The sequence below is a fragment of the Perognathus longimembris genome, chromosome 8 (genome assembly GCF_023159225.1).
Source record: "Perognathus longimembris pacificus isolate PPM17 chromosome 8, ASM2315922v1, whole genome shotgun sequence".
Lineage (NCBI taxonomy): Eukaryota > Metazoa > Chordata > Mammalia > Rodentia > Heteromyidae > Perognathus > Perognathus longimembris.
This window is the reverse complement of record NC_063168.1, coordinates 48,946,580-48,970,342: the sequence shown is the minus strand read 5'-3', so window position 1 is coordinate 48,970,342 and position 23,763 is coordinate 48,946,580. Positions and strand designations below refer to the sequence as shown.

Sequence of the window (23,763 nt, the reverse complement as noted above, 5' to 3'; positions counted from 1 at the left end):
AAGTTGTCCACCACTGGCTCCCATTCACCCAAAGGTTTCCTTTAGGAGTTCTCACTGTGGCCTCTGTGTATCCCTCAGCCTCTTTTTCTGCCATTTGGGGGGATTATCTTTTGCAGCATTCTCTAAACTGCCACACTATTTCCTATTACTATGAAAGTATAGAACTTTATTATCTCTTGATGGCTGGTACAGTGTCAGCTCACCTTTACCCTCCTTCTGAGTCACTCCTGAATGACATACATTTGTTACTGCATTTTGCATAGTAGGTAAAAACAATCTGCTCATACATCTTTCTCATTACTTGGAAGCCAGAGCTGGTTCTTGAGTGTCATTGCATCTCTACCTCTCCTAACAAAGGTTAGCATGTAGCTTATTGTTCAACCCTTAATTTAAACTTATGTGTAGGCTGCATACTGCCCATACCTGATGTGCCATATAAAGTGAGGAGTCCAAGAGAAACACATTAAAAAAATAGAGGCCACTACATTAGACAACTATTATATACTCATAATCAGGTTCAGCATAATGTGGCATGAGATATGATAAGGTGGCACATGGGCCATTTCTACACCTTCTCTGCTCCAAATGACAGGACATACATAATGGGCCCTTGCACGGATACCGTCCTACCAGCACCCAAGACTCCAACATGGATTTTGAATACTGTCACAGAGAACACTTCTTATGATTTATGACACAGAAAACTCTTTTTCCTCTTTCATAGTCTACTTTCTAGAATAAACAATAAAAAGAATACTGGTACCCAGCTTTCTTTGCCTTCCTTGTTCAAGTTACCCATCTAAAAATGGCCACTTCCAGCCCTCTTTCTATCTATACCCTGTCTTTCAGTGCCTGCTCAATGCCAATCTCTAATCTCTGAGCTGTCACAGTTCCTAAGAATTTGTATCACACGACTGAGTCAATTACTGTCTTTCATTGTTATTATAATGTCTAACACAGGGCTGGCAAATAGCAGGAATTAATAAAAACCAGCTGACTAGTGGGCAGATAAAAAGCCATATTACATGCCCCCTAGTAACTCAGAAGTTTTAGAAAAATTGTCAAGAAAATATTTTTCTTGCTTTACCACAACTCCAAGTTCTAAAAGGATAAATATTCCAAAAGTTTAGAAAACTCATGCCAATGACCTAAAATTTCCCACAACTAGAAACAGCAATTCTTTTTTTTTTTTTTTTTTGGCCAGTCCTGGGCCTTGGACTCAGGGCCTGAGCACTGTCCCTGGCTTCTTCCCGCTCAAGGCTAGCACTCTGCCACTTGAGCCACAGCGCCGCTTCTGGCCGTTTTCTGTATATGTGGTGCTGGGGAATCGAACCTAGGGCCTCGTGTATCCGAGGCAGGCACTCTTGCCACTAGGCCATATCCCCAGCCCGAAACAGCAATTCTTGAATATATTGCTAACCTCTGATCTATAATAACTCTTTGCTCACATAGGGTTTTAACATACCTCTTGGCCAGCCAGAGTTTAGCCTTGGTACAAACAGTGATGTCAGTCAGCTCCTGTAGAAAATCTGCATTTGTTCTGTGTTTGGAGTTTGTGTAGACTTGTAACAAATGAAAAACCTAAACCAAAAAAGAAAAAAAGCAACATCTTGACGTGAAAATGTGTTTTTCTCATGTACTCAGTTCCTCCATTTTAGGTTTCCTCAAAATATTCCCCTCAAAGAAAACAGACACTTGTGTAATGTGGCTGTGGTCTCTGCTAGAGAACGAGAATGGGAGCTCAGGAGGTTGTAGTGGTGTACAAAATCTATGGCCTCTATCCACATCTGTGCTCTTGAGTCCTTCTCACAATTCCCCAAATTGGAGGTAGTCTGTAACCAATCATTTGCTACAACAGCTTATTAGTTAGAAGCAGCCTGTATATAGTGATTTCAGCAAAGAAATGCAAACATCTTTGTGTTAGCAACCTCATATGAAAATAAAAATGATCCTTTTAAAAGTCAAAGTCTTTATACAGGAAAGACAGTCTGAGAGTCTTACACTGCTTTACACATCTGGGTTCATGGGAACAGTGTTGGCTAAAGGAGGAGGCACATCCATGCTTGTATTTGCAAACAGCGAGTGGTGATGTTTGTGACAAATTTTTTCAGCAGGCCTTCCCTTAGAGGTCAAAGTAGAATTGCTCTACTTTCTAACTCTTACATAGAATTATGTACCAGCATTCAAAGGATAAGGCAATCTTGTTGTCTCTCTAGTGCCTATATTTAGAAAAATGGTCAGGGCTCTAGCAATGGAATTCATATGCTTCTGAGAAAAGCACAAGTCTAAAGTACAGAAGGAAAGACAATGAGATGAATCCCAATGACTGGAGCTCACGCCAAAGAAAAAGACATATCATAGAAATTCTTCTGTCTTGGCTTTCTCATTTAAATCAAGGGTTAGGGATGGATAAAGGAAAACAAATACAGATAAACACATCAATAACTTTCAAATTTATTTTAATAACATTTGAGATTTTCCCCTATTGTTTCCTTCAATGGAGCTTCAGATGATTCTTTTTGAGCAACCTGATTCATTTTTTTTTCTTTTCTTTCTTGTGAGAGGCTGGGCTCACAGTGAAATAATTGCAAGTTAAATATAGAAGGGCATGATGAGAAAAAGTTAAGAGGAGAAGATAAAATATCATCAAAGCCTAAATGGTGAGCTAGCAGGTTTTCCTAGATCAGAAATCTGCCATCATCAACCACAAATCCATGGAAAGCACCTTTTCTTTAAGGAACTGTAATAAATTTTGATTACTTTGCTGTAAGTAACTACTTCTTCTTCCTAAATAGAACTGACTGTACAGAAGAATGTGCATGGGCCCAGTGTGGACAGTGGAAAAGCTTTCTCTCACAGAGGATCTATTATTCAGAAGCAACTGATCAGATGTTGCTCTCTTGCCATACCTCCACAGGGACCCAAATGGCGTGGTGTGGAGCCTGGAGAACTATGTCTGGCTAGGGCTTCTGTTCTTATGTGGTGACTGCCAGAGGGAAAAATACCTCCCTCAGCCTCAATCCTCACTGTCCTGAAAAAGTTGGCAAAATCACTGAGCCTAGGATTTTTTTTTTTCTCCACAGCTGCACAAAACCAACCACCAGGGCTTTTCACGGTGTCACAGGATTGTAATTAATCAGCAGAAACCAGCAAAATACAAGATTTTGGAATTTACTTGTAAAGCTGTGAGATTTTCAAATGCTTTTCATTTAGGAGTAATCACTTCAAAAATAACTCCTGATGGATGTTTAAACTTAGTCCTATATTTGCTCACCTTGCTTGGCAAAAACAAGACTGTTTTTGAAACGCTTGGTAGCTCTGGTTTATGAAAATCAGCCTACAGGTCCATCAATTCTGTCACACTGGGCACAAACCAGACAACAATTGTAATCCTAGTTATTCACCAGGGACAGAGAGTGATCTGTTTACATGGGACAAATAGAAAGAGAGGCTCATGTAGAGAACTTGGCAGAAATAAACAAGTAGAGAAAACACAGAGCAGTAGAAATGAAGCATGGGGTCAGAGAAGTCAAGGAAAAAGTAAAACAGGGAAGGAGAAGGAAGAGATAAGACAGAATGGGGAGAGGAAAAAATAGGTTTATAAGTAAATTTATGAAATAGGTTAAGTGTTTTTGCAATGTTTTTCTTTAAGAAAATTAAAGCATTGGAAAATACAAGCACTTTCATGTGATTCTGAAGATGGTGGACTTATGAAAACGAGGCCATCCTTTGGTGTAAGGTTTAGACCTATGGCCAGGCCTCTGAATCCATGGTTAGGCCCAGGCTCTCCAGGCAGCTCCCAGGAAGGTTCACTTGTTCCATGGCTTGTAAGGCTGAAGCAAGGTGACTACTTTCTTTTTCTCTCTTGCCTAAAGTTCTGACCAAGAACTTCTGGACTAAGAGCTTAGGTGGGCCCAAGCCTGCTCTAAATTGTAAACAGCTTGAACTAAGTGACAGAGAATCTAAAGCTGTCAGATCAGAGGAGGGGAATTAATGGACATGAAAACTCTGAGGTGTTTGGTGTCATTTTAGGTGTCTCGAATGTGTAACAGGATTCAAACATTCAGTCAACAAATATTTATTAAGCAACTTCTTACCAGGCACTGTCCTAGGGGCTGCATTAGGAACAAACTGTCTTTACTGTCATCCAGCTTAAACTCTAGACATGGACAAATGGAAAATCAACATTTCCCTGGCACCACCTGGATGGGATGTATTACCTGTTAATGCTACATTGCCATCACTTGCCTGACCATGCCTGTCTTCACCTTTACAAGTCTGGGGCACAGTAGGAACTCAACAAGCATTTGCCATATGAAACCCATGTTGGGATATCATGCCTCTCCCTATAAAAACTCTTTCAGGACACCTCCCCATAGGTTCAGTGAGCTGCTGTAGTTATCATCACAGAGTGAAGTGACTATATAGAGGCGAAATCCCTCATCTGACGGAGAAGGTGGTAAACCCAAGGTATGAGTAAGAACCTAGCTACATGAGAGAGAGCAGAAAGACAGACTTTACAGTTCTGTGGGAAAAGGATATAAATAAATGACTGGCTGGCCTTTGAGCACCTTCCTTTTTCTCTATTTCCTATGATAAACAGAGCGTATAGCAATCCATCTGATCTGTGAGGGTTATGTTCCAAGACCTCCAGAGGGTGCTGAAATGTGAACCCTATATACAGTAAACCCAACCCCATGTATACCATGTTTTTCCTAAATTTAAGTATCCATGGTTTATTTAGCTGTTTTAGTGAAACATACAAACTAATGATACTAAAAGTTTAACAATAGTAATAAAATAGAATATAATGATGTACTATGATAGAAGTTAATCTAAAATTTACAAACTTTATGAATCTTCCATTTATCTGTTTGTTGTACTGGGGTTTGAACTCAAGAGCTTCGTGCCTGATAGGCAGACCTACCACTGAGCCACACCTCCATATAATGTTTTAGGACTGAAGTTGATTATAGATAAGTGAAATTGTGAAAAGAGAAACCATGGAAGTGTGTGTGGGGGAAAATCACTGTAATAATCTTTACTTTTGTAAGTGAAGAGAGATGGCAAAAAATACATATATTACTTGGCACACAGTAGGCACTAGGTAAAAATGTGAGTGTGTTGTCTGTTCCCTCCCCCCTAGCCCATTCCAAATACAGGTCGAGAAGGCTCTACAGAAAGATTGATTTTAATAGTTGGCCTCAAAAAGAATTTTGTCAGAATCAAGGGAAGAGAAGGCATACAGGGAGCAGTGAACCTCAAAAAGATTTTAAAAGGGCATTAAAATATAAGTAATCCTGGATCATGGTTCAAAGCCAGCCCAGGCAGGAAAGTCCAAGAGACTCTTAATCACCAAAAAGCCTGAAGTGGAGCTTTGGCTAAAGCAGTAGAGGACTAGCTTTGAGAAAAAAAGGCTCAAGGATAGCGCCCAGGTGACTGGGAATGTGGTTTATGGTAGAGTGCTTGCCTTGCATACATGAAGCCCTGGGTTCAATTCCTCAGCATCATATAAACAGAAAAGGCCAGAAGTTGGGCTGTGGCTCAAGGGGGAGAGTGTTAGCCTTGAGCAAAAGGAAGCCAGGGACAGTGCTGAGTTCAAGCCCTGGGACTGGTTAAAAAAAAAAAAAAAGGATAGCACCTAGGTAAAGCTTCAGGACTGTCATTTAAAAAAAAATTGACCTTAGTATAAACTATGGAGTTTAGTTAATAATGATGTGTTGAAACTGATTCCTTAGTTACAACAAATGTACCATACTACTGGAGGCATTAATAATAAAGAGAAAACGGGTAGAAAGGCAAAGGAGAGAAATACATGGGAACTCTCTGTACTACCAACTCAATTTTTCTGTATAATGAAAACTGGTCTTTAAAAATAGTCTATAACAGTTGGGCTGGGAATATGGCCTAGTGGTAAAGTACTCGCCTTGTATACATGAAGCCCTGGGTTCGATTCCTCAGCACCACATATATAGAAAAAGCCAGAAGTGGCACTGTGGCTCAAGTGGTAGATTGCTAGCCTTGAGCAAAAAGAAGCCAGGGACAGTGCTCAGGGCCTGAGTTCAAGCCCCAGGACTGGCAAAACAAAATAGTGTAAAACAGAAAAATATATGTTAATAGTGCTCAGAGGCAGTCCTCTATGAAAAAAAGCACAGCAGGGTGGTGCAGTCAGTCTGAGAATAATCTTAAAGGATCAATAGTGTGCAAGTAAAGAGGGGCTACTGAGACTTTATTTATTTAACCCACAAAGTAGTCTTCTCTTCCTTCCTTCCTTCCTTCCTTCCTTCCTTCCTTCCTTCCTTCCTTCCTTCCTTCCTTCCTTCCTTCCTTCCTTCCTCCCTCCCTCCCTCCCTCCTTCCCTCCCTCCCTCCCTCCCTCCCTTCCTCCCTCCCTCCCTTCCTCCCTCCCTCCCTCCTTCTTTCCTTCCTTTAAATTTCTGTTGGTTGTGAGGCTTGAATTCACAGCCTGGGTGCTGTCCCTGAGCTTTTTCACTCAAGACTACTGCTCTACCACTTCGAGCCACAGCGCCATTTCTGGTTTTCTAGTGGTGAACTGAAGATGAATCTCATTGGCTTTTCTGCCCAGTCAGGCTTCAAACCACAATCTTCAGATCTTAGCCTCCGGAGTAGCTAGCATTATAACTGTGAGCCACTGTCTCTCTCTTTTGTTGTTGTTGGTACTGTGGCTTGAAATCATGGCCTTTCTCTCTCTACATAACCATTTTTCTCACTACTGGTACTCTACCAGCTGAGCCACACTTCCACTTCTAGCATCTTAATGACTAACTGGAACTAAGAGTTTCAAGGTTTTGTGTGCCTGGACCACCTGTGAACTATAATTTTCAGATCGCTATCTCTTGAGTAGCCAGGATTATAGATAGGCATGAATCACTGGCATGTGGCTTCCATGTACTTTTTTTTTTTTTTTTTTTTTTTTTTGCCAGTCCTGGGGCTTAAACTCAGGGCCTGAGCACTGTCCCTGGCTTCTTTTTGCTCAAGGCTAGCACTCTACCACTTGAGCCACAGCGCCACTTCTGGCTTTTTCTATATATGTGGTGCTGAGGAATCGAACCCAGGGCTTCATGTATACAAGGCAAGCACTTTAGCACTAGGCCATATTCCCAGCCCTTCCATGTACTTAAAAAAAAAATTAGGACCAACACTTGTGAACTAACAAATAAACAGCACATCAAAATCACCCCGATTTCCAACTTCTCTGAAAAAGGAGGCCTACCTACCTCTAAGCAAAGGTCCCTGAGCCACAGCTGAGAACCAGCAGCTAGCTCTGAGAAAAAAGATGCTCTCTCCAGCCCACCTCATCCCACTGTTGCCTAAGGCAGAGTACCAATGCCACTGCTCTTCTTTTAACTTTTGCAAGGTCAAGAGGAAAATTAAATACTAAGCCCAAATCTCTTATCAGATGTTTGAAAGTAGAGGATGGACAAAAAGAACCACAGGTTTATATCATCCCTCTGGGTTTGTTTACCTGCCTGGCCAAGGCAGGATCTGACTGTGACTCCCCCATCCCACTCTACCTAAATTAGCAGGAGCAAAACAAAGAAGGAAAGGTCCTTTTAAGAAGCCCACTGGGGGCTACAGGGACAAGGTGTGACAACTACTGTAGACTTAGAGTTGAGCATCAAGGAAACAGATTCAACTTGTGCAGATGGTGACTAAATGACATCTTTCAAGAGCAGGATTGTATAAGAGAATCCCAAGGAGCTCTGAGAATGTGGGAGGCTATTTAATGAGCCTGGGTTTAACTTCTCATTAAATGAGATATAGGTTGGGAACATCTATGTGATGTTTATTCTGACTAGGGTAATTTATGGAGGAAAACAGGAATTCTTGAGATTAAAAGGCATCCAATGATCACACTGGGATAATCAGTTAGAGGGGGACACAATGTTACCAGCAAAAACCAAAAAACCAAAAAAACCCCAACAACACAGAAGAAAGCTTTGTTGTCTTAAGATAGTTATATACTGGTCAGAAACAGACTGAAAGCACACAGGAGTAAACCAAAGACAACTAAAAGCATCCCCTGTGACTGACAGGCATGGGGCGGGCAGCTCTGTCCTGGAGAGGGGTAGTTCCTGGCACAGCTGAGGAGCACAGACTGCCCTGCAGGAGAGACCAGGGAGTAGGCTGGATTTTTTGCCCTTAAGACACTAGCCTTAATGAAACCCCACTTGGAAAACCTGGAAGTGATTGTCCTTTGACCCTTTAAACACAGAGAGACTGGGGGGGGGTGTTATTTAACGGGGTTCAGGCATTTGTGCAAAGGATGGGGTCCATCTGGGCAGCTCAGCATCTTAAAAGCAACTCTACAGAGCAAATGTAATGCTCTTTGAATAAATGCCACAGGGCCTAAAAAGACTTTCCTGAAAAAACTTGCAGTGCACCAGTAAAATGTCTGGTTTACCCTGCTGGACTAAAATAGGGACTTGTGTTAGACAAGATCAAGATGATATATGGCTGTTTGGGAATGCAACGCTGAGATGGGTTTTCCTCTTCAACAAGCATGGCTTCCAGGCAAGTTTCCCTGCATAAAGCCAACAGCAGCTGAGCTCCAGAAGCCAGCAGGATCCAGCAATAACAGGACAGGGTTGAGCAGACCCTGAAAAGGGCCAACTCCAGTAAGAACAGAGATGCTCACTTCAGAGACAAATACTATCACCATGTGAACAATCTCAAACTCTGAAGATCAACAAATCGACTCATGCTTAAAACTGGATTTTCTTAAAAACTAATTTGATCTTTTTCCTTTCGCAACATGCAGACCATGAGGTGAACATTTCTGACTTTATCACATCCAGCCACATATAAAATTTCTCTATCTGACATTCTGCCTTGTCTTCAGCCCACACTGCTCCAACCTCCCAGCTAGGTCCGTGCTGCATTTTTCCAAGCTCAGTGTTTACATAGGATTTTATTTCGGCTGGTGAAACATCTGTATTTTTTCAGGGACTTAAATAAATGATCTATGCCGGGAATGTACAGTATAGGGTGATGTCAGGCTCCTTTTTCTCTCGACTCACTGGGCAGAACAGGCAAACATTGTTTCAGCCTGTAGCTGGGAATGTGAATATTTATCCTGTCGACTTAATTCATACAAACAGAATGAAAGGCAGGCAGGCAGGCAGAAGTATTTTATGGCCTTGCTGAAAAGAAGGGAGTGGTGAGGGGAATAGCTGAAGAAGGGATCTAAACTTTCTAATTCACAAAAACATGCCTCATCACATAACTGCTGGCAAGTGGATACAGCAAAAAAATTATTTAACAGGCTGATGGTGTTTGTGTATGTGTGCACAGGGGAATGGGATGGAAAAGCAAGAGAGAAAAGGTCTCTAATTTTTATATAATTTCTAGTCATTAGGACTGGGCTCTGGTGTTGGTTTTTTTTTTTTTTTTTTTTTTTTTTTTTTGCATACTAGTTGGAACCCCAAGTAGACCACAGCTCTTGGAAGCACCTCTCTTGCCGTTGACTCCACAAGGCAGTGCACTGAGCTGTTGGGCAAATAACACCTGTGCTATCTGTATAGCTCAATGCACTGTTTCACAGATAGTCCTACTGTAACTGTCCTTGGATGTTGATATGAGCTTGAGGCCAGACTTTAAGACATCTGAGCTGCCCAGCCTAGTCATTCTGTAGAATGGCTTAGTTGGGCATGGACCAGACACGAGGGAACTTATGCTAGAAGGAAGACCAGAAAGCATTTCAAGTGGTTGGTTGTTCCCAAACCTCAACTTTTATCAGGTGAAAAGGTGTCCTCAGCAAGCTTTCTAAAGGTGGTTCTACTGGGCTGTATGTGATTACTGCCAGGAAGTATCACTAATTACAGGTATAATTACTTTCTTCTTGACTCTGGTTTGGAAATAGGCCATGAGTATCTTTAAGGACTAAATATGTATAAAAATATGAAGTCTGTGGATGCTTGGAATTCACTTTGTGTCCTAGAATTCACTCCTTCTTCCCAGAACATGCTTACTGTTGTGTTCAGGAGCCAAAAGACCTTGTACTTAGATAATAAAAGCAAATAAAGTGGCAGGTCTCTCTCTTCAATGTGTATTTGACACATGACCATCAAAAGTTTTCCTAAAGCCAAGTTTGGAGGATATTAGCCTCAAGATAAAAATCTATCGACTTTCAACCTCTTCAAGGATCTGCTGAGCATGGGGAGTTCAATTTACCATTTTAGCTCTACTTCCTACTTCCTCCAATTCACAAACCAGTTCTGTGACCATAGGGTGATGTCCCATTCCTGACAATTTAACAAATGCTTTTCTGTCCTGGAAATTCCTCCCATTTCCCCCTCTACTCTCTCCAACTCAGCCTAGGAAAGGTCCATTATATTGTAAAACAGACTCAAACACTATCTTTTCCATAAAAACCTTCCTTAGCTTGAATCTACTGTTCCTCATCTCACTCTAAGACTTTCTTTTCCTGCCCAATGTCACAATAGTTCATTTACCTGGATATTTTAAAACTGTTTCTTTCTTTTTACGGTGGTGGAGAAGATCAAACAGAGAATTTTGCATGCTACGTAAGTGCTTTTACCATTGAACCATACCCCGAGTCTTTAAAGTTTTTAAAACTCTGTCATCATGGCCATCAGTCTATGACCTTCTTCCCTAGAGTAGATCTCTTTGAAATGAAAGACTATGTTATTCTCTGCAGCTCCGTAGGATCCCAAGAACATGGAATTTTGTCTGAAGGAGAGGGGGATTCAGTAAATGGTGGGACTAGTCGAGTTCTACCACATTCCCTTACCAGAGTTAGCAGGAGCCAAGATGCTAAAAGCCAACTTTCTAATCCCCCTTACCCCCCCAAAAAGGGGTCAAGGGCAAATAGGTGGTTAAAAGAAGATGAGTATTCATTTGTCTTGAATTATCTCAGGCTTGGTGCTCTGAGATTCACAATACAATATATTGTTCACAGACAATATCAAGGACTTCTCCCCCAAGTAAGTAAAGTTTAAAGAGTTATGTCAAAAGTAGTATATTCTAGGGCCAAATGTAGTGGATGGAATACAGGAAACAAAGATAGGAGAAAGCTGACTGAAGGGTAGTGCCTCCTCCATCCTGGTAAAGAACATGTAACCCTACCTGAAAAACAAACTAAAAATAAAAACAGCTGGGAGATAGCTCAAACAGGAGAGTGACTGTCTATTAAGCATAAGGCCTTGAGTTCAAATTCCCAGACCATCAAAACAAAATAATAACCTTACTTATGAAAAGGTAACCCCTATGTATATCACCTTAGTAATAACAATAAAATTATATTAACAATAAAATAAAACAACAGAAAAGTAGTCAATCATATTTTTTTACTGCCTCCCTATAACAATAACAAAAATCTGAAAGGTAGCTGAAAATGGTGATATACATTTGCAATCTTAGCACTTTGGAACCTAAGACACAAGTTTAAGACTGTCCTGGACTACATATCAAAACCCTATCTCAATTCTCCCTGTCAAAACAAAAGTAGTCAGTCTTAACACAATATACAAAGGAAGGCTTACATATAAAGAATTTTAACTAAAGAGTTTCTAACTTCCATTTCTGAGAAGCTATGTATAAAAAATATTTAAGTTATATGGTGCCCCGCAAAGTGGCTAAAGGAGTAGTGCTTGCTTAGCAAGCTCAAGGCCAACAGTTCCAACCACAGTAGTGTAAATTAAAAAATACATAAGTACTTTAATTATTTGCAAAACATGTTTTTCTTATGCCTGAGAAGTTTTATCTTTTCTGAATGACCTTTAACTACTTGACTTTCCTTAACGGCAGCACAGAGATCAGTAAGGGACTCTTTGAGGTAACAAAACTTATTAATGAAAAGTAACGCAGATAATTTGATCAGACAACGTAAAATTAATTCTAAAGCAGCACAGGAGGGAGGAAATTGGTAGTGGCATAAACAAAACAAAATTAGTCAGGAATTTATCATTGTTGGAGCTGGGTAATGGGTGTAAAACATTCACTCCATTACTTGTGCATATTTAAAATTTTCTATGATACAAAGTTTAAAATATTTAGAGAGGAAAAAAGGAAAGAAAATAGCAAAATGTATAGGAAATAAAGATTAAATGAATAAAGGGAATGATTATGATTTAGTGCACAAAATAAGATAGGTACACATTGAAGTTCAAAGTAGAAAACAGTAAGTAAGAAAACAGTAAGAAAGATAGCATCTGGATTGAAAGTGATATCTATTAACCAAGATAAAACAGAAGGTCCAGAAATAAATTTGATGGAAAATTTACACATGAAAATTGGGTACAGGATAAAAACGACATTTAAACAGCAAGTAAAAGACTATTTACTCAATGAATGGTATTACAGAAACTAGTCCCATGGGAAATAATATAGTTGGACCCATACCTAACATCTTCCTTGGAGATAAATTCCAGGTCAAGAATAGAATTTAGGGCTGAGAATGTGATAGTGGTAGCGGTAGAGTGCTTGCCTAGCATGTATGAAAGAAACTCCAGGTTCAATTCCTCAGTACCACATGCACAGAAAGAGCCAGAAGTGGCGCTGTGGTTCAAGTGGTAGAGGATTAGCCTTGAACAAAAAAAATCTCAAGGATAGCGACTAAGCCCTGAGTTCAAGCCACAGGGTTGCCCCCCCCCCCCGCAAAAAAAAGTAGAATCTAATGGCAAAAAGAAACTATAAAAAGCCTAGAAGAAAATGGGGGAAGTGTTTTATAATATTTGGGTAAAATGAGTTAAAAAAAGAAATAAGAAAAAAAGACATGAAAATATATCAATACAAAAATTGAAAACCTCAGCAAAAACTACTAAGAATATTAAAAAATAAAAGCAAAACCAGGGTAAAATATTTTTTTAATTCCTCTCTCAGTAACAAAAGTGAAAGTGGCTGAATTTACATATGGCAGTGATTCCCAAACTTCCTCAATTCATGGTACTTTTAGTGACTCTATAATGTTTTCATGGTATCCCAAGGATAAAGGAAATACCTCCAATTCATTAATACCTCCAATTCATACACATTATGCCCTAACAATTTAGTGGTTGTTGAAAAGGAAGCAACACACATAAGTTGAAAGTACTTGTATATATTACTTCATTCTTGAATAACCACACTTCTTAGTAACGGAATGTATGAAATATGTGGATACTTTACAACTTCCCAAGCCTTAGAATCACTGGACTCCGCCACTCTTGTGTCTGTTCAACATTTTTCACGGCACTTGATTTTTAAGCACAGCAACTGCTTTGCTCAGTTGTGCACAGATTTAATATCATCAAAAGGAATGTAGTAGGGGCTAATGTTAATAAATCTTAGTTTCCTTGGGCTTGTAGTTCACATAATGTCTGACATATGGCAAGCATCATTGTCCTTCTCCCAAATTTAAAAGTCCTAAGCCTTGACAAATACTTTGGGAACTGCAAATATTTAGCAAAGAATATAAACAAACAACTCATAAATGAAATACAGATAGCTAACAAACATGAGAAAATGTTTAATTCCATTATTATTTAAAGTGCAGTAAAACAATGTGTTTTGAAACCCAATAATTTGGCACAGAATATTCTGAAAGGTAAGACTCAGTTAATAACTGGGTAAGAAAATAAACATTTCACTCTATCATTGGTGGGAACTGTCACAACATTTTTGGAGAAGGACCAGCAGAACCATGTGTTGCACACACAATGTACTATTCTATACAATGGTGCCCCAATAGAGCTGGGCAAAGCAACCCCATGCCTAGCCTGGTAAGTGCTATCAAAATAGAAACTAGGACTGGGGCATGGTGTAAGTGGTAGAACTCATGTCTACTCTGCATGAGGCCCTGAGTTCAATGTTCAATCAGTTGTAATGATTAACTCCATTTCCCCCACAAAAAAAAGGAAAATGGAGAAGTATTATCTTCAATCTTGCAATGCTACTTCTAGAAGTTTATTTTGCAAACATACTTCCAGGTTTAGGCAAGTATATGGATGCTCAAAGACGGCCTTTAGAAGCACTGATCATAATGAAAAAGGTTAGAAATGGCCAACACAGAACCAGTGGGAAAATTATGTAATATGGCACTCTGCCATATTAGGTATAAATTGTATCATCTAAAAAAATGTTGCAACAGGACACCAGTGGCACATAACTATAACTCTAGCTACTCATAAGATCTGAGAATTGTGGTTCAAAGCCAGCCAGTTTTTCTGAGACTCATTTCGAATTAAACAGAAAAAAGCCTAAAGCAGAGTGTGTGTGTGTGTGTGTGTGTGTGTGTGTGTGTGTGTGTCAAATGGTAGAGTGCCAATCTTGGATGACAAAGCCAAGTGAGAATACAAGGACTTGAGTCCTAGCCCCAGTATTGGTATTTAAAATTGCTGGAGATTTATATGGACTTAATCAGAAATATCTCTAACTCATACTGTTGTGTGAAAAAGGAAGCTGCAAAGATGCTACTATCCTGTTTTTATTGGTGCCAAATTTTTTTTTTTTTTTTTTTGGCCAGTCCTGGGGCTTGGACTCAGGGCCTGAGCACTGTCCCTGGCTTCTTTTTTTTTTTGCTCAAGGCTAGCACTCTGCCACTTGAGCCACAGCGCCCCCTCTGGCCATTTTCTGTATATGTGGTGCTGGGGAATTGAACCCAGGGCCTCATGTATAGGAGGCAAGCACTCTTGCCACTAGGCCATATCCCCAGCCCGGTGCCAAATTCTTAACAGTGGAGGGAGGGGGGGGGTTACATTCAATTACACATATTTCTGTAACAGTAAGATTGTATTCTTTTTTCTTCTTCTAGAAATAATTACAGACTCATTTTATTTGCAAAAAGAGTAGTCAATGTGCCTTTGACTCAGCTTCCCTGATGGTGTTAACTAATTATATAACTGTAGGGCTACATCAAAACTAGGAAATTGCCAGGTTCCAGTGGCTTACAATGGTAATCCCAACTACTAAGGAGGCTGAGACTAAGGATTGCTGTTCAAAGCCAGCCCTGGTAGGGAAGTCCATGAAACTCATATCCAGTTAACTAGCGGAAAAAAAAAAAAGCCAAAGTGAAGCTGTGGCTCAAGTGGTAGAGCACTAGCTTTGAGCATAAAGGCTCAAGAACAGCATCCAGGCCGAGTTCATAGAAACAATACTGTCAGGTAGACTATGTACTTTATTAACTTTTTACATGCATGCTGTGTGGGTTAGGGATTCTGCTGCACATATGGATTTGTATAATCACTGCCATATCAAGATATACCATTGCCTAATAATTATAAAGGAAGAGAACATTAATTTTGAAGTCAGAAACAAAGCCAAACGCATTCCATTCTGTGTATCCTCTAAATCCACACTCAAAAATGAAAATTCATATCTTAATTATTAAAACAGGCGGCTTTGTAGTATTTTTACCTAAAGATAGAAATCAAGGAAAGCATCAGTGTGGGGAAGATCTTAGGACATTCTCAAAGCTTCGCTATAGTTTCCTTTCCTTTCTGATTTTTTTTTTGTTTGTTTTTTTGAAACAGCTTCAATTTGCTAAGTAACTCAGGTTGGCCTGGAGCTCATGATCCTCTTGCCTCAGCTTCCTGAGTACTACACACGCACACACACACACACACACACACACACACACACACACACACACACACACCACCCCCCTTGCTTCAGGCTTTTTTCTGTTTGCTGCCATGCCCAACTTCTGGTCTCTCCTTTGATTTTCCAGTTCCATGCCTAACACAGCCAGAAGAGCAGGTCAGAGAAACCCACTGAGAGGAGAGACAGTACTAGCATCTTCAGAGAGTTGCAATGGTATTTCCAATATTGTCTCTTTAGTACTCAAGGCCAAAGGAAATTGGCTATTACATTAATTTATACTTCCCAATTTGCCTTGTGAAAAAGAGTCTGAATTTCAGAAAAGTTTGGTGTTCAACAACTGGTCTTCAGGCTGGTAATATATGTTATCTAAGCTACTCCGTTAAAGGGTAAGGGGCGAATGGCCTTAAGAACTTTTCTACAGCCTAGCAAATCCGATCTTGGGTCACAGGCAGCCTCAGGAGGCTGCTGGCTTCCCATGTACTATGGTAACAGAGACTTGAAAAATGAAGATGGAGTTTTGTTTTTATTCTTTTACTTGCAGCTTATTTTAAAGGTCATCAAAGTAAACAAAAGGAAAAGGCTGAATCTTTAAAAGTCAAAAAGTGACAACTGTTTACAAAGTGACTGTTTATATTTTCACATGGAGGAAGGAAGCCTCTAGGACTGGGGGTTTGGGTGGTTCTCTTTCTCCCCTAGTTGTTTGTTCATTTGCAACTCATCACCTCCAGCAGAGGCCTGGGAACATCTGGTGCATTCATTTTTTGCAGAATTATTAAGTTCTACTGGACAACTGGGGCTTGTGAAATAAACCAGGCAGTGTCTCAAGAGAAGGTTTGTGTAGCTCATTTATTGATATCTCTGTTTCTGACAACCCCACAGTGCCAGGTGTAGTATCCACTCATACAGACAGGCCATAGTAAGGTCTTTCCAAATCCTGACCCCAGCTTCCTAACAGTGCAATATTCAGAGAACAGTGATTTTTTTTCTGAGCTCTCACTGAAGCAAAGGGCCAGTGAACCTCCTCTGATCACTGAGAGTGATAAAAAATACCTGACTCAGGAATTTTCTTGGCTGAGTTGACAATGAACTCAGGATGATCATCATGCATGAGCTTTGAACTGGATCTTATATCTGTTACTAGGCATATTCCATGTAGTGAGACCTAAATGCTATTAAAAGAACCACCTATGGTACCTTTTACATGAATGCTGCAAAAATTAATCAAAGTGCCATTCTCAGTCTATTACCAAAACTTTATACCGTATCTACTCATCCATTGAGGCTTGGCCCACCAACACCCTCTGTGAAGTTCTGACAATGCCAGGTCACAGCAATCTCTCCATTCCCTGGTTCCATAGCATTTATTAACTAAACTACTCTTCTGGCACCTAAGAAATGTTGCCTTGACTGCTATTTATCTTTTTATGTAAACCATGTTGTTTTATCTCCTACAGAACTTTGCTAGAGAGCAAATGTTTGTTGATTTGATTTTAAGTTTAAGGCAATTACCATGTGTGCTGAGATAAACAGTACTTGCAAAGCAATGGTTAACAATGAAAGTAAACAGCAAGACTGCTTACAAATGAGTGAGTGGAGGTAAGATGACCAACCAATGCCAAGTCCTCAAGACCAGGATATGCTAGAGTACTGACCCATCAGCCTGTTATTCCTGGCCTCCTGACAGGTCACATGAATTCATTAACCCTGGAACTCATCATGAAAGAAATCCATGATCTTTCCTCTAATCTCTGAAGCCATTTTTCCAGGAGCCAAGTTATTTGTTGAATGAACAGCTAAAAGAAACAATGACTAAGCTACTGCACACACAGCAAGCCATAGTCTATGTTGGCCCTTCCCCTTTCACTATATTGTTGGGAAGGCCAAGAGGACCAAATATGGGAAAATTCAAAGTTGTTCCATGTTTTTCCCTACATTGGATCCGTTAGCCAATCATTGAGACTGATTTCAGTGGGATGAGAGGACATGCCTCTTGGTTTCTACCACTTATACTGTGAAACTTCACGCTTTCATTAGCTGTTCTAAACCAAAGGTGAGCTTACCCGCTGGTGGAAGAGGGTAGTTAGCAATATCTAGGACATCTCTAGCTGGCAACTATAAAGGGGACGCTATCAGCACCTAGTGGGCAGAGGCCAGGGATGCTGCTCAGTGTTCTACAAGGCACAGTACAACCCTTCACAACAAGGAAGTATCCAGCTCCAAATGGAAAGAAGCTGTCTGATCACAGGTTTTGTAGTCAGGACTAAGCTGATAACCGTAGAAAATTAAACCTGTCCAGACCTTACTTTCCTCATCTATCAAATGGAGAGCATAAGATAACTCATTGCAGGAGTGTACTTGCTGTGAAGCCTAAAGAATAATGGATGTGAAAAGTCCTCTGTAATTATTCTTCAACAGATTAATCTTCCATGTGTGGTTCTAATTTTGCTGTGCAACTGAAAGCATTTCTCAGTATTAGGTGTAGAGAGAAGACTGGCCTTTTCCCCTACCACCCACTTCCTGGCTCTGCATTACTAGAAAAAAGCTTTCTGACTCCTCTGTGCTATCACAACAATTCCCATCTCTCAACAAGTTTTTAGTTTGCTATGGACTTCCCCTTTACAATAGTGTTCTTTAGTACTTTCCTTAGCAGTCCCTGATGGTTTTCCCATAAACTATGCTTTTTATTAATCAATCTTGCTACAGCTCTTAACAGTGGCAAGTGTATGGCAAGGATAAGTAATGGTTATCCCTCAGGTGCTTTAAGAAGTATAGTCCCCTTTATTGAGTTTGCTCTTTCTGTCATAAGCTAAATGTCCTACATTGTGATTTACATCAAGGAGTGAGTTGTACCATTTGATGTATCAGAATAATTTGGTTAGCTGTAATGGGAGGAGCTCTATTAGTTATGACCCTAAAGAGGTTTGTTTACCCTTGATATGCTTTCCACCTGGGCATACTCTATAAATTAACATACCCATAGAGACAGCTTTGAGCTTCTCTTTAAAACAGACAGAGGAAGTCCATCCTTATTTTCCCAAATAACTCAAATCTGATAACATTTTAACGAATACTTTAGCTTCCACTTAAGTCATTTGTGGGTGAATCTGGCACATTTCTTTTTATTTTATTCAAAGGAAGCAAAGTGTCTTCTTTTAGTCTCACAAGATAGGCACTTGGATATTTCTACAGTGAAGGCTTATGATCTTACATTACAGTCTTATTTTTAAGGTGTACGAATATGTGTACACATATCATGTCTCCGTAAGGAAGAAACCTAGTTATCGCGAAAGAGGCCTAGAAACACTTGAAGGGACAAAAGACAAAGAGATTTCTTCCAGGAGGATGTTTTAAACTCTTGTGATCGGTGAGTCATTTTATCATTAGAAAAGTGAATGGAGGGGCTGGGAATATGACCCAGTGGTAGAGTGCTTGCCTCATATACATAAACCCCTAGGTTCAATTCCTCAGCACCATATATAAAAAAGGCCAGAAGTGGTGCTGTGGCTCAAGTGGTAGAGTGCTCAGGCACTGAGTTCAAGCCCCAGGAATAGCAAAATAAAACGAAACAAAAAAAGTGAATGGAAAGACCAAGCTTGGCTGAGCACTATAAGGAAGTCAGTGAGATCCTACCAATGGAGAATCTAGGTCTATAAGTCTGTGGAGTAGGGCCATTTACCCTTATGGAAATGACACACAGTCTCTGAAGCCAGCAGTGGGAGTCAGTAGGACTCTCTTTCCTAGTAGGTAACTGAGCTTTTCATGTAATGTGGCAGACTTGAAGGCCCAGTAGAGATATTAAAACTGAATTCCCCTAACTCCACTGTATTAGTCTAAAACAGGTTTTCAACTACCAGTACCATTGACAATTAAAGTCAGATAATTCTTTGTTGTGGGGGCTGTCTTGTATATCAGAGAATGTTTTCCAGTCTCTGGCCTCTACACAGTATGTGCTCATCCACATCACCAGCTGTGACAACCATCTCCAGAGACTGCCAGTGTCCTCTGCTGAGAAAGATCTCTCTCAATTAAAAGCTGCACTAAGCATTCCAATCTATATATTAACACTATGTATATCTACTTTGGGGAGATGATACTTAGTATATATTACATCCTCAGGAAGCTCCTGGCGCATTTATTCCTTTTATAAATATCTGTTCACATTGCTTACATGCCTTCCAAGTACAATGAACAGCTAGCATTAAGGCCATGAGGCAGGAAAAGGCCTGGTTATTAAAGGGAGGGTCATGGGGCTTAGTCTGAATAAAAGAAAGGAAGCAGTATGGGTGAGGTAGAAGACACAGGCTGGGCAGGTCCTTTCGAAGCTCCCCCCTCTTTGGTCATGGAGCCTGAACTCAGGGCCTGAGCTCTCCTGCTCAAGGTTAGTGCTCTATCACTTTGACCCACAGCTCTGGTTTTCTAGTGGTGAACTGGAGATAAAAGTCTCACAGGGGGAGAGAGGAATGAGGGATGAGGTAACAAACAGTACAAGAAATGTATCCAATGCCTAACGTATGAAACTGTAACCTCTCTGTACATCAGTTTGATAATAAAAATTTAAAAAAAGTCTCACAGGCTTTCCTATCCTGGCTGGCTTTGAACACTGATCCTAGGATCTCAGCCTCCTGAGTAGCTAGGATCACAGGCATGAGTCACCAGCACCTGGCTCCTTTTGGGGGCATCTAAAAACTATTGTATGAAAGATTAAGTGTGTGATGATGATAAATGACTAATAGTTTCAAATAGAGAATTAAGTTAATCTCATCTGTTTTAAAAAGTTTCTTCTGCTCTGTATGGAAAAAAAATTAGGTTGCAAGAGAATAAAGAGGTCAGATATGATGCAAAAGCACAAGGTAATGATGACATAGACTAGAAATGCAGTCAGTAAAGACTGAGTAGAAAAGTAGATGATACCAGTAGATTAGATGCCAAGTTAAAAGAAAGACAAATCAAAATGTGAGTGCAGGTTGGTTCTGGAGAAATTGGGTGAGGCTAGGTCAGGATGCAATTAATAGAATTAGTTTACATTTGCTCAGATGGAAAGACATTTTTTACTGACCTAATGGGGATACAAGGAACAAAAGGACTATACCTATGAGTTTATGACTCATTTAAGGGGACTGTCATCCTATACGGAAGCAGAGTCTAAAGCCATGGCTACTGAATCATATTCAGCACAGCCAGAGGCCAAAGAGAGGATAAATTCCCAACTCTCATTTCCCTGTTCATCCCGGCACATGTTTACCCAGCTAAAGGTTTCTCCTTCCTTCCTTCCATCCTTCCTTCCTTTTTTCCTTCCTTCCTTCCTCCTTTCCTCCCTTCTTCCTCCTCCCTCCTTCCCTCTTCCTTCTTCCCTCTCCCTCCCTCTTCCTCCCCCACTCTCTGTTGGTCCTGGGGCTTGAAGGCAGGACCAATGTACTGTCAGTGAGCTTTTTATTGTTCAAGGCTAGTGTTCTACAACTTGAGCCACAGCTACACATTGGCCTTTTCATAGTTAATTGAAAATGAGTCTCACACACTTTCCTGCCTCGGATGATTTCAAACCGCACTCCACAGATCTCAGCCTCTTGAATAGCTAGGATAATGGATGTGAGCCACCAGCACCTGGCCTTCTCTCTCTTTCTTTGTTTTATAATGATACATTCAGTAATTTATGAACAAATTAGTTTTACGAGTGAAGAAACATTCTGTATTTCATTGAAGGAATTAAAGCAGTTAGTAAAGACCATGAATTTAATTCAGCATTAAGGTATTTTAATTATCACAAAAAAGTTGGGTTAGGTTCTTATGGCAATTGATAAACAGTCTAAAGGTTAAAGCTGTTGATTTTTTCAATCTTTTATTCCATATCAATTCTGCTTTTTTGTAGTTTATTGACAAATTACGATATATCATATTTACAACAGAGTTGAATACAACAGGCTAATTTATGACAGAAATTTCAGAGAAATTTTCTCTTGCCATTTAACAAAGTAGCTTATGAATACAATATAATGTCACACCTTTTACCATTGTCAGCTATCCTTCTCCTACCCATGCCTTCCCTTACTCTTCTTAATTTTGTAGGATGTGCACTGGATGGATTCCATGCAATTCCATTAAATAGGAAATGAATTTATTTTCACTTAAGCAAAAAACACCAAAAAATGAAAGTTACTGTGTAGTAAGCTGTATGTAGATGCCTGAGGATTAAGTCAGAAACAATACAAAGGAAAATGAAGGGAGAAGGAATGACTCCTTGCTTGAGACTTGTGTGATTTTAATAGAAAAAGATCAAAGATAAAGATACCATCCATGTAATCACATAGATGGTGATAATCCTCTATGACCACTTGGGTTCTCAATCTCCAGACATTTTCCCATGTCTTCAAACAATTTCAGTGAAAAGTGCAGATGATTTAACTGTTTCAGAAGAAGTAGAGAGGGGTGGTAGCCATAACACCTTCCAAGAGAACAAAAGGAAAGCAAACATTTCAGGACATTATACTGAAGGAAACTGAAGAAAACTGAAACCCAGGAACACACCATCAAAGTTCTGAGTAAAGTTACCAACCAATAAAACAAGAAATAAGATCTGCTTACATCTATGTATATCAGTATCATGTTAGTTCCTAAAAAAATAAATAGAATTACCACTGGATCTAGCAATACCATTTCCAAAAGTAGAGTCTTAAAGAGGTATCTGTACATCCCGTGCTCATAGTAACATTATTAACAAGAGCTACAAGGTAGAAGCAATCCACAATGGCCAATGACAGATGACTAGATAATGAATATTATGCACCTTTAAAAAATAAGGAAATTCATGGCTGGGGATATGGCCTAGGGGCAAGAGTGCTTGCCTCGTATACATGAGGCCCTGGGTTCAATTCCCCAGCACCACATATACAGAAAGCGGCCAGAAGTGGCGCTGTGGCTCAAGTGGCAGAGTGCTAGCCTTGAGCAAAAAGAAGCCAGGGACAGTGCTCAGGCCCTGAGTCCAAGCCCCAGGACTGGCAAAATAATAATAAGAAGAAGGAAATTCTGACATCTACAAAACAGAACATTATGCAAGAGGAAGAAAGCTATGCACAAAAATACAAACACTGCATAATTTCATTCATATGTATTCAAGAGTAGTTAAGTTTACACAACAGAGGGGCTGGGAATGTGGCCTAGTGGTAGAGCGCTCAACTAGCATGCATGAAGCCCAGGGTTCGATTCCTCAGCACCACATAAATGGAAAAAGCTGGAAATGGCGCTGTGGCTCAAGTTGTAGAGTGCTAGTCTTAAGCAAAAAGAAGCCAGGGACAGTGCTCAGGCCCTGAGTTCAAGCCCCATCACTGCCCCCCCACCAAAAAAAAAATTACACAACATACTGGGTATAGAGTTTCAGTTCTGCAAGATGAAAATATTTTGGAGACTGGCTGGCTGTACAAAAATATATTTAAGACTAAAGAATGATGCACTTAAAATGATTTAAGATGGCAAATTTTATTCTATGTACTTTATAATTAAAATTCTTTAAATTAAAAAACACTCCCTGCACATAACTCAACAATACTTAATATGGAACTCCATATTCTTTCTGGGACATGTTTTGAATTTTCTGATTATAGACTTCTTCATTTATTAAAAAGCCCTGGGGGTGAACTACACATTTACTTTATTTTATTATTATTATTATTATTATTTGCCAGTCCTGGTGCTTGAACTCAGGGCCTGAGCACTGTCCCTGGCTTCTTTTTGCTCAAGCACTCTGCCACTTGAGCCACAACGCCACTTCTGGCTTTTTTCTATATATGTGGTACTGAGGAATCGAACCCAGGACTTCATGTATAGGAGACAAGTATTCTTCCACTAGGCCATATTCCCAGCCCCACATTTACTTTAGATGCCCAACTGGGATTGTGAGCCTGAGTTAATTAAATGCTCTTAGAACTCCATTCTAGCTTGTTTTTATCCTTTACCAAAAATAAAAGAAGATAAATAGACACCTAGCACCAAGTGTTGACTACAAAGGGCAAAATGTATCACAAGAGGCAAGAAATGGAAGTTGTAGTAACTTTGGGGAGAACAATCCTCAAGTGATACTGAGACAGTGGATTGCCAGCAAGGGTGGTAAAAACCTGCTCTACTGCTTCTCAAAGTGAACTGCCTTTACACTCACTCTGCTGCATTTAAAAAATATTATCCTTTCCTATGAGTTTGGTCTATGGCTCTATCA

The 23,763-nt window shown here is 40.0% G+C and overlaps 1 protein-coding gene across 2 annotated transcripts in view; it reads right to left on the bottom strand.

Annotated features, from left to right (window-relative positions):
• The window catches only part of Thada (THADA armadillo repeat containing), a 308,781-nt gene that overhangs the window by 100,604 nt on the left and 184,414 nt on the right, over positions 1-23,763 (bottom strand). For both annotated transcript variants that reach the window (XM_048353036.1, XM_048353037.1), the window contains one exon: positions 1,466-1,581. In XM_048353036.1, coding sequence (XP_048208993.1) covers positions 1,466-1,581 — 116 coding nt within the window. The remainder of the gene's footprint in view (positions 1-1,465; positions 1,582-23,763) is intronic.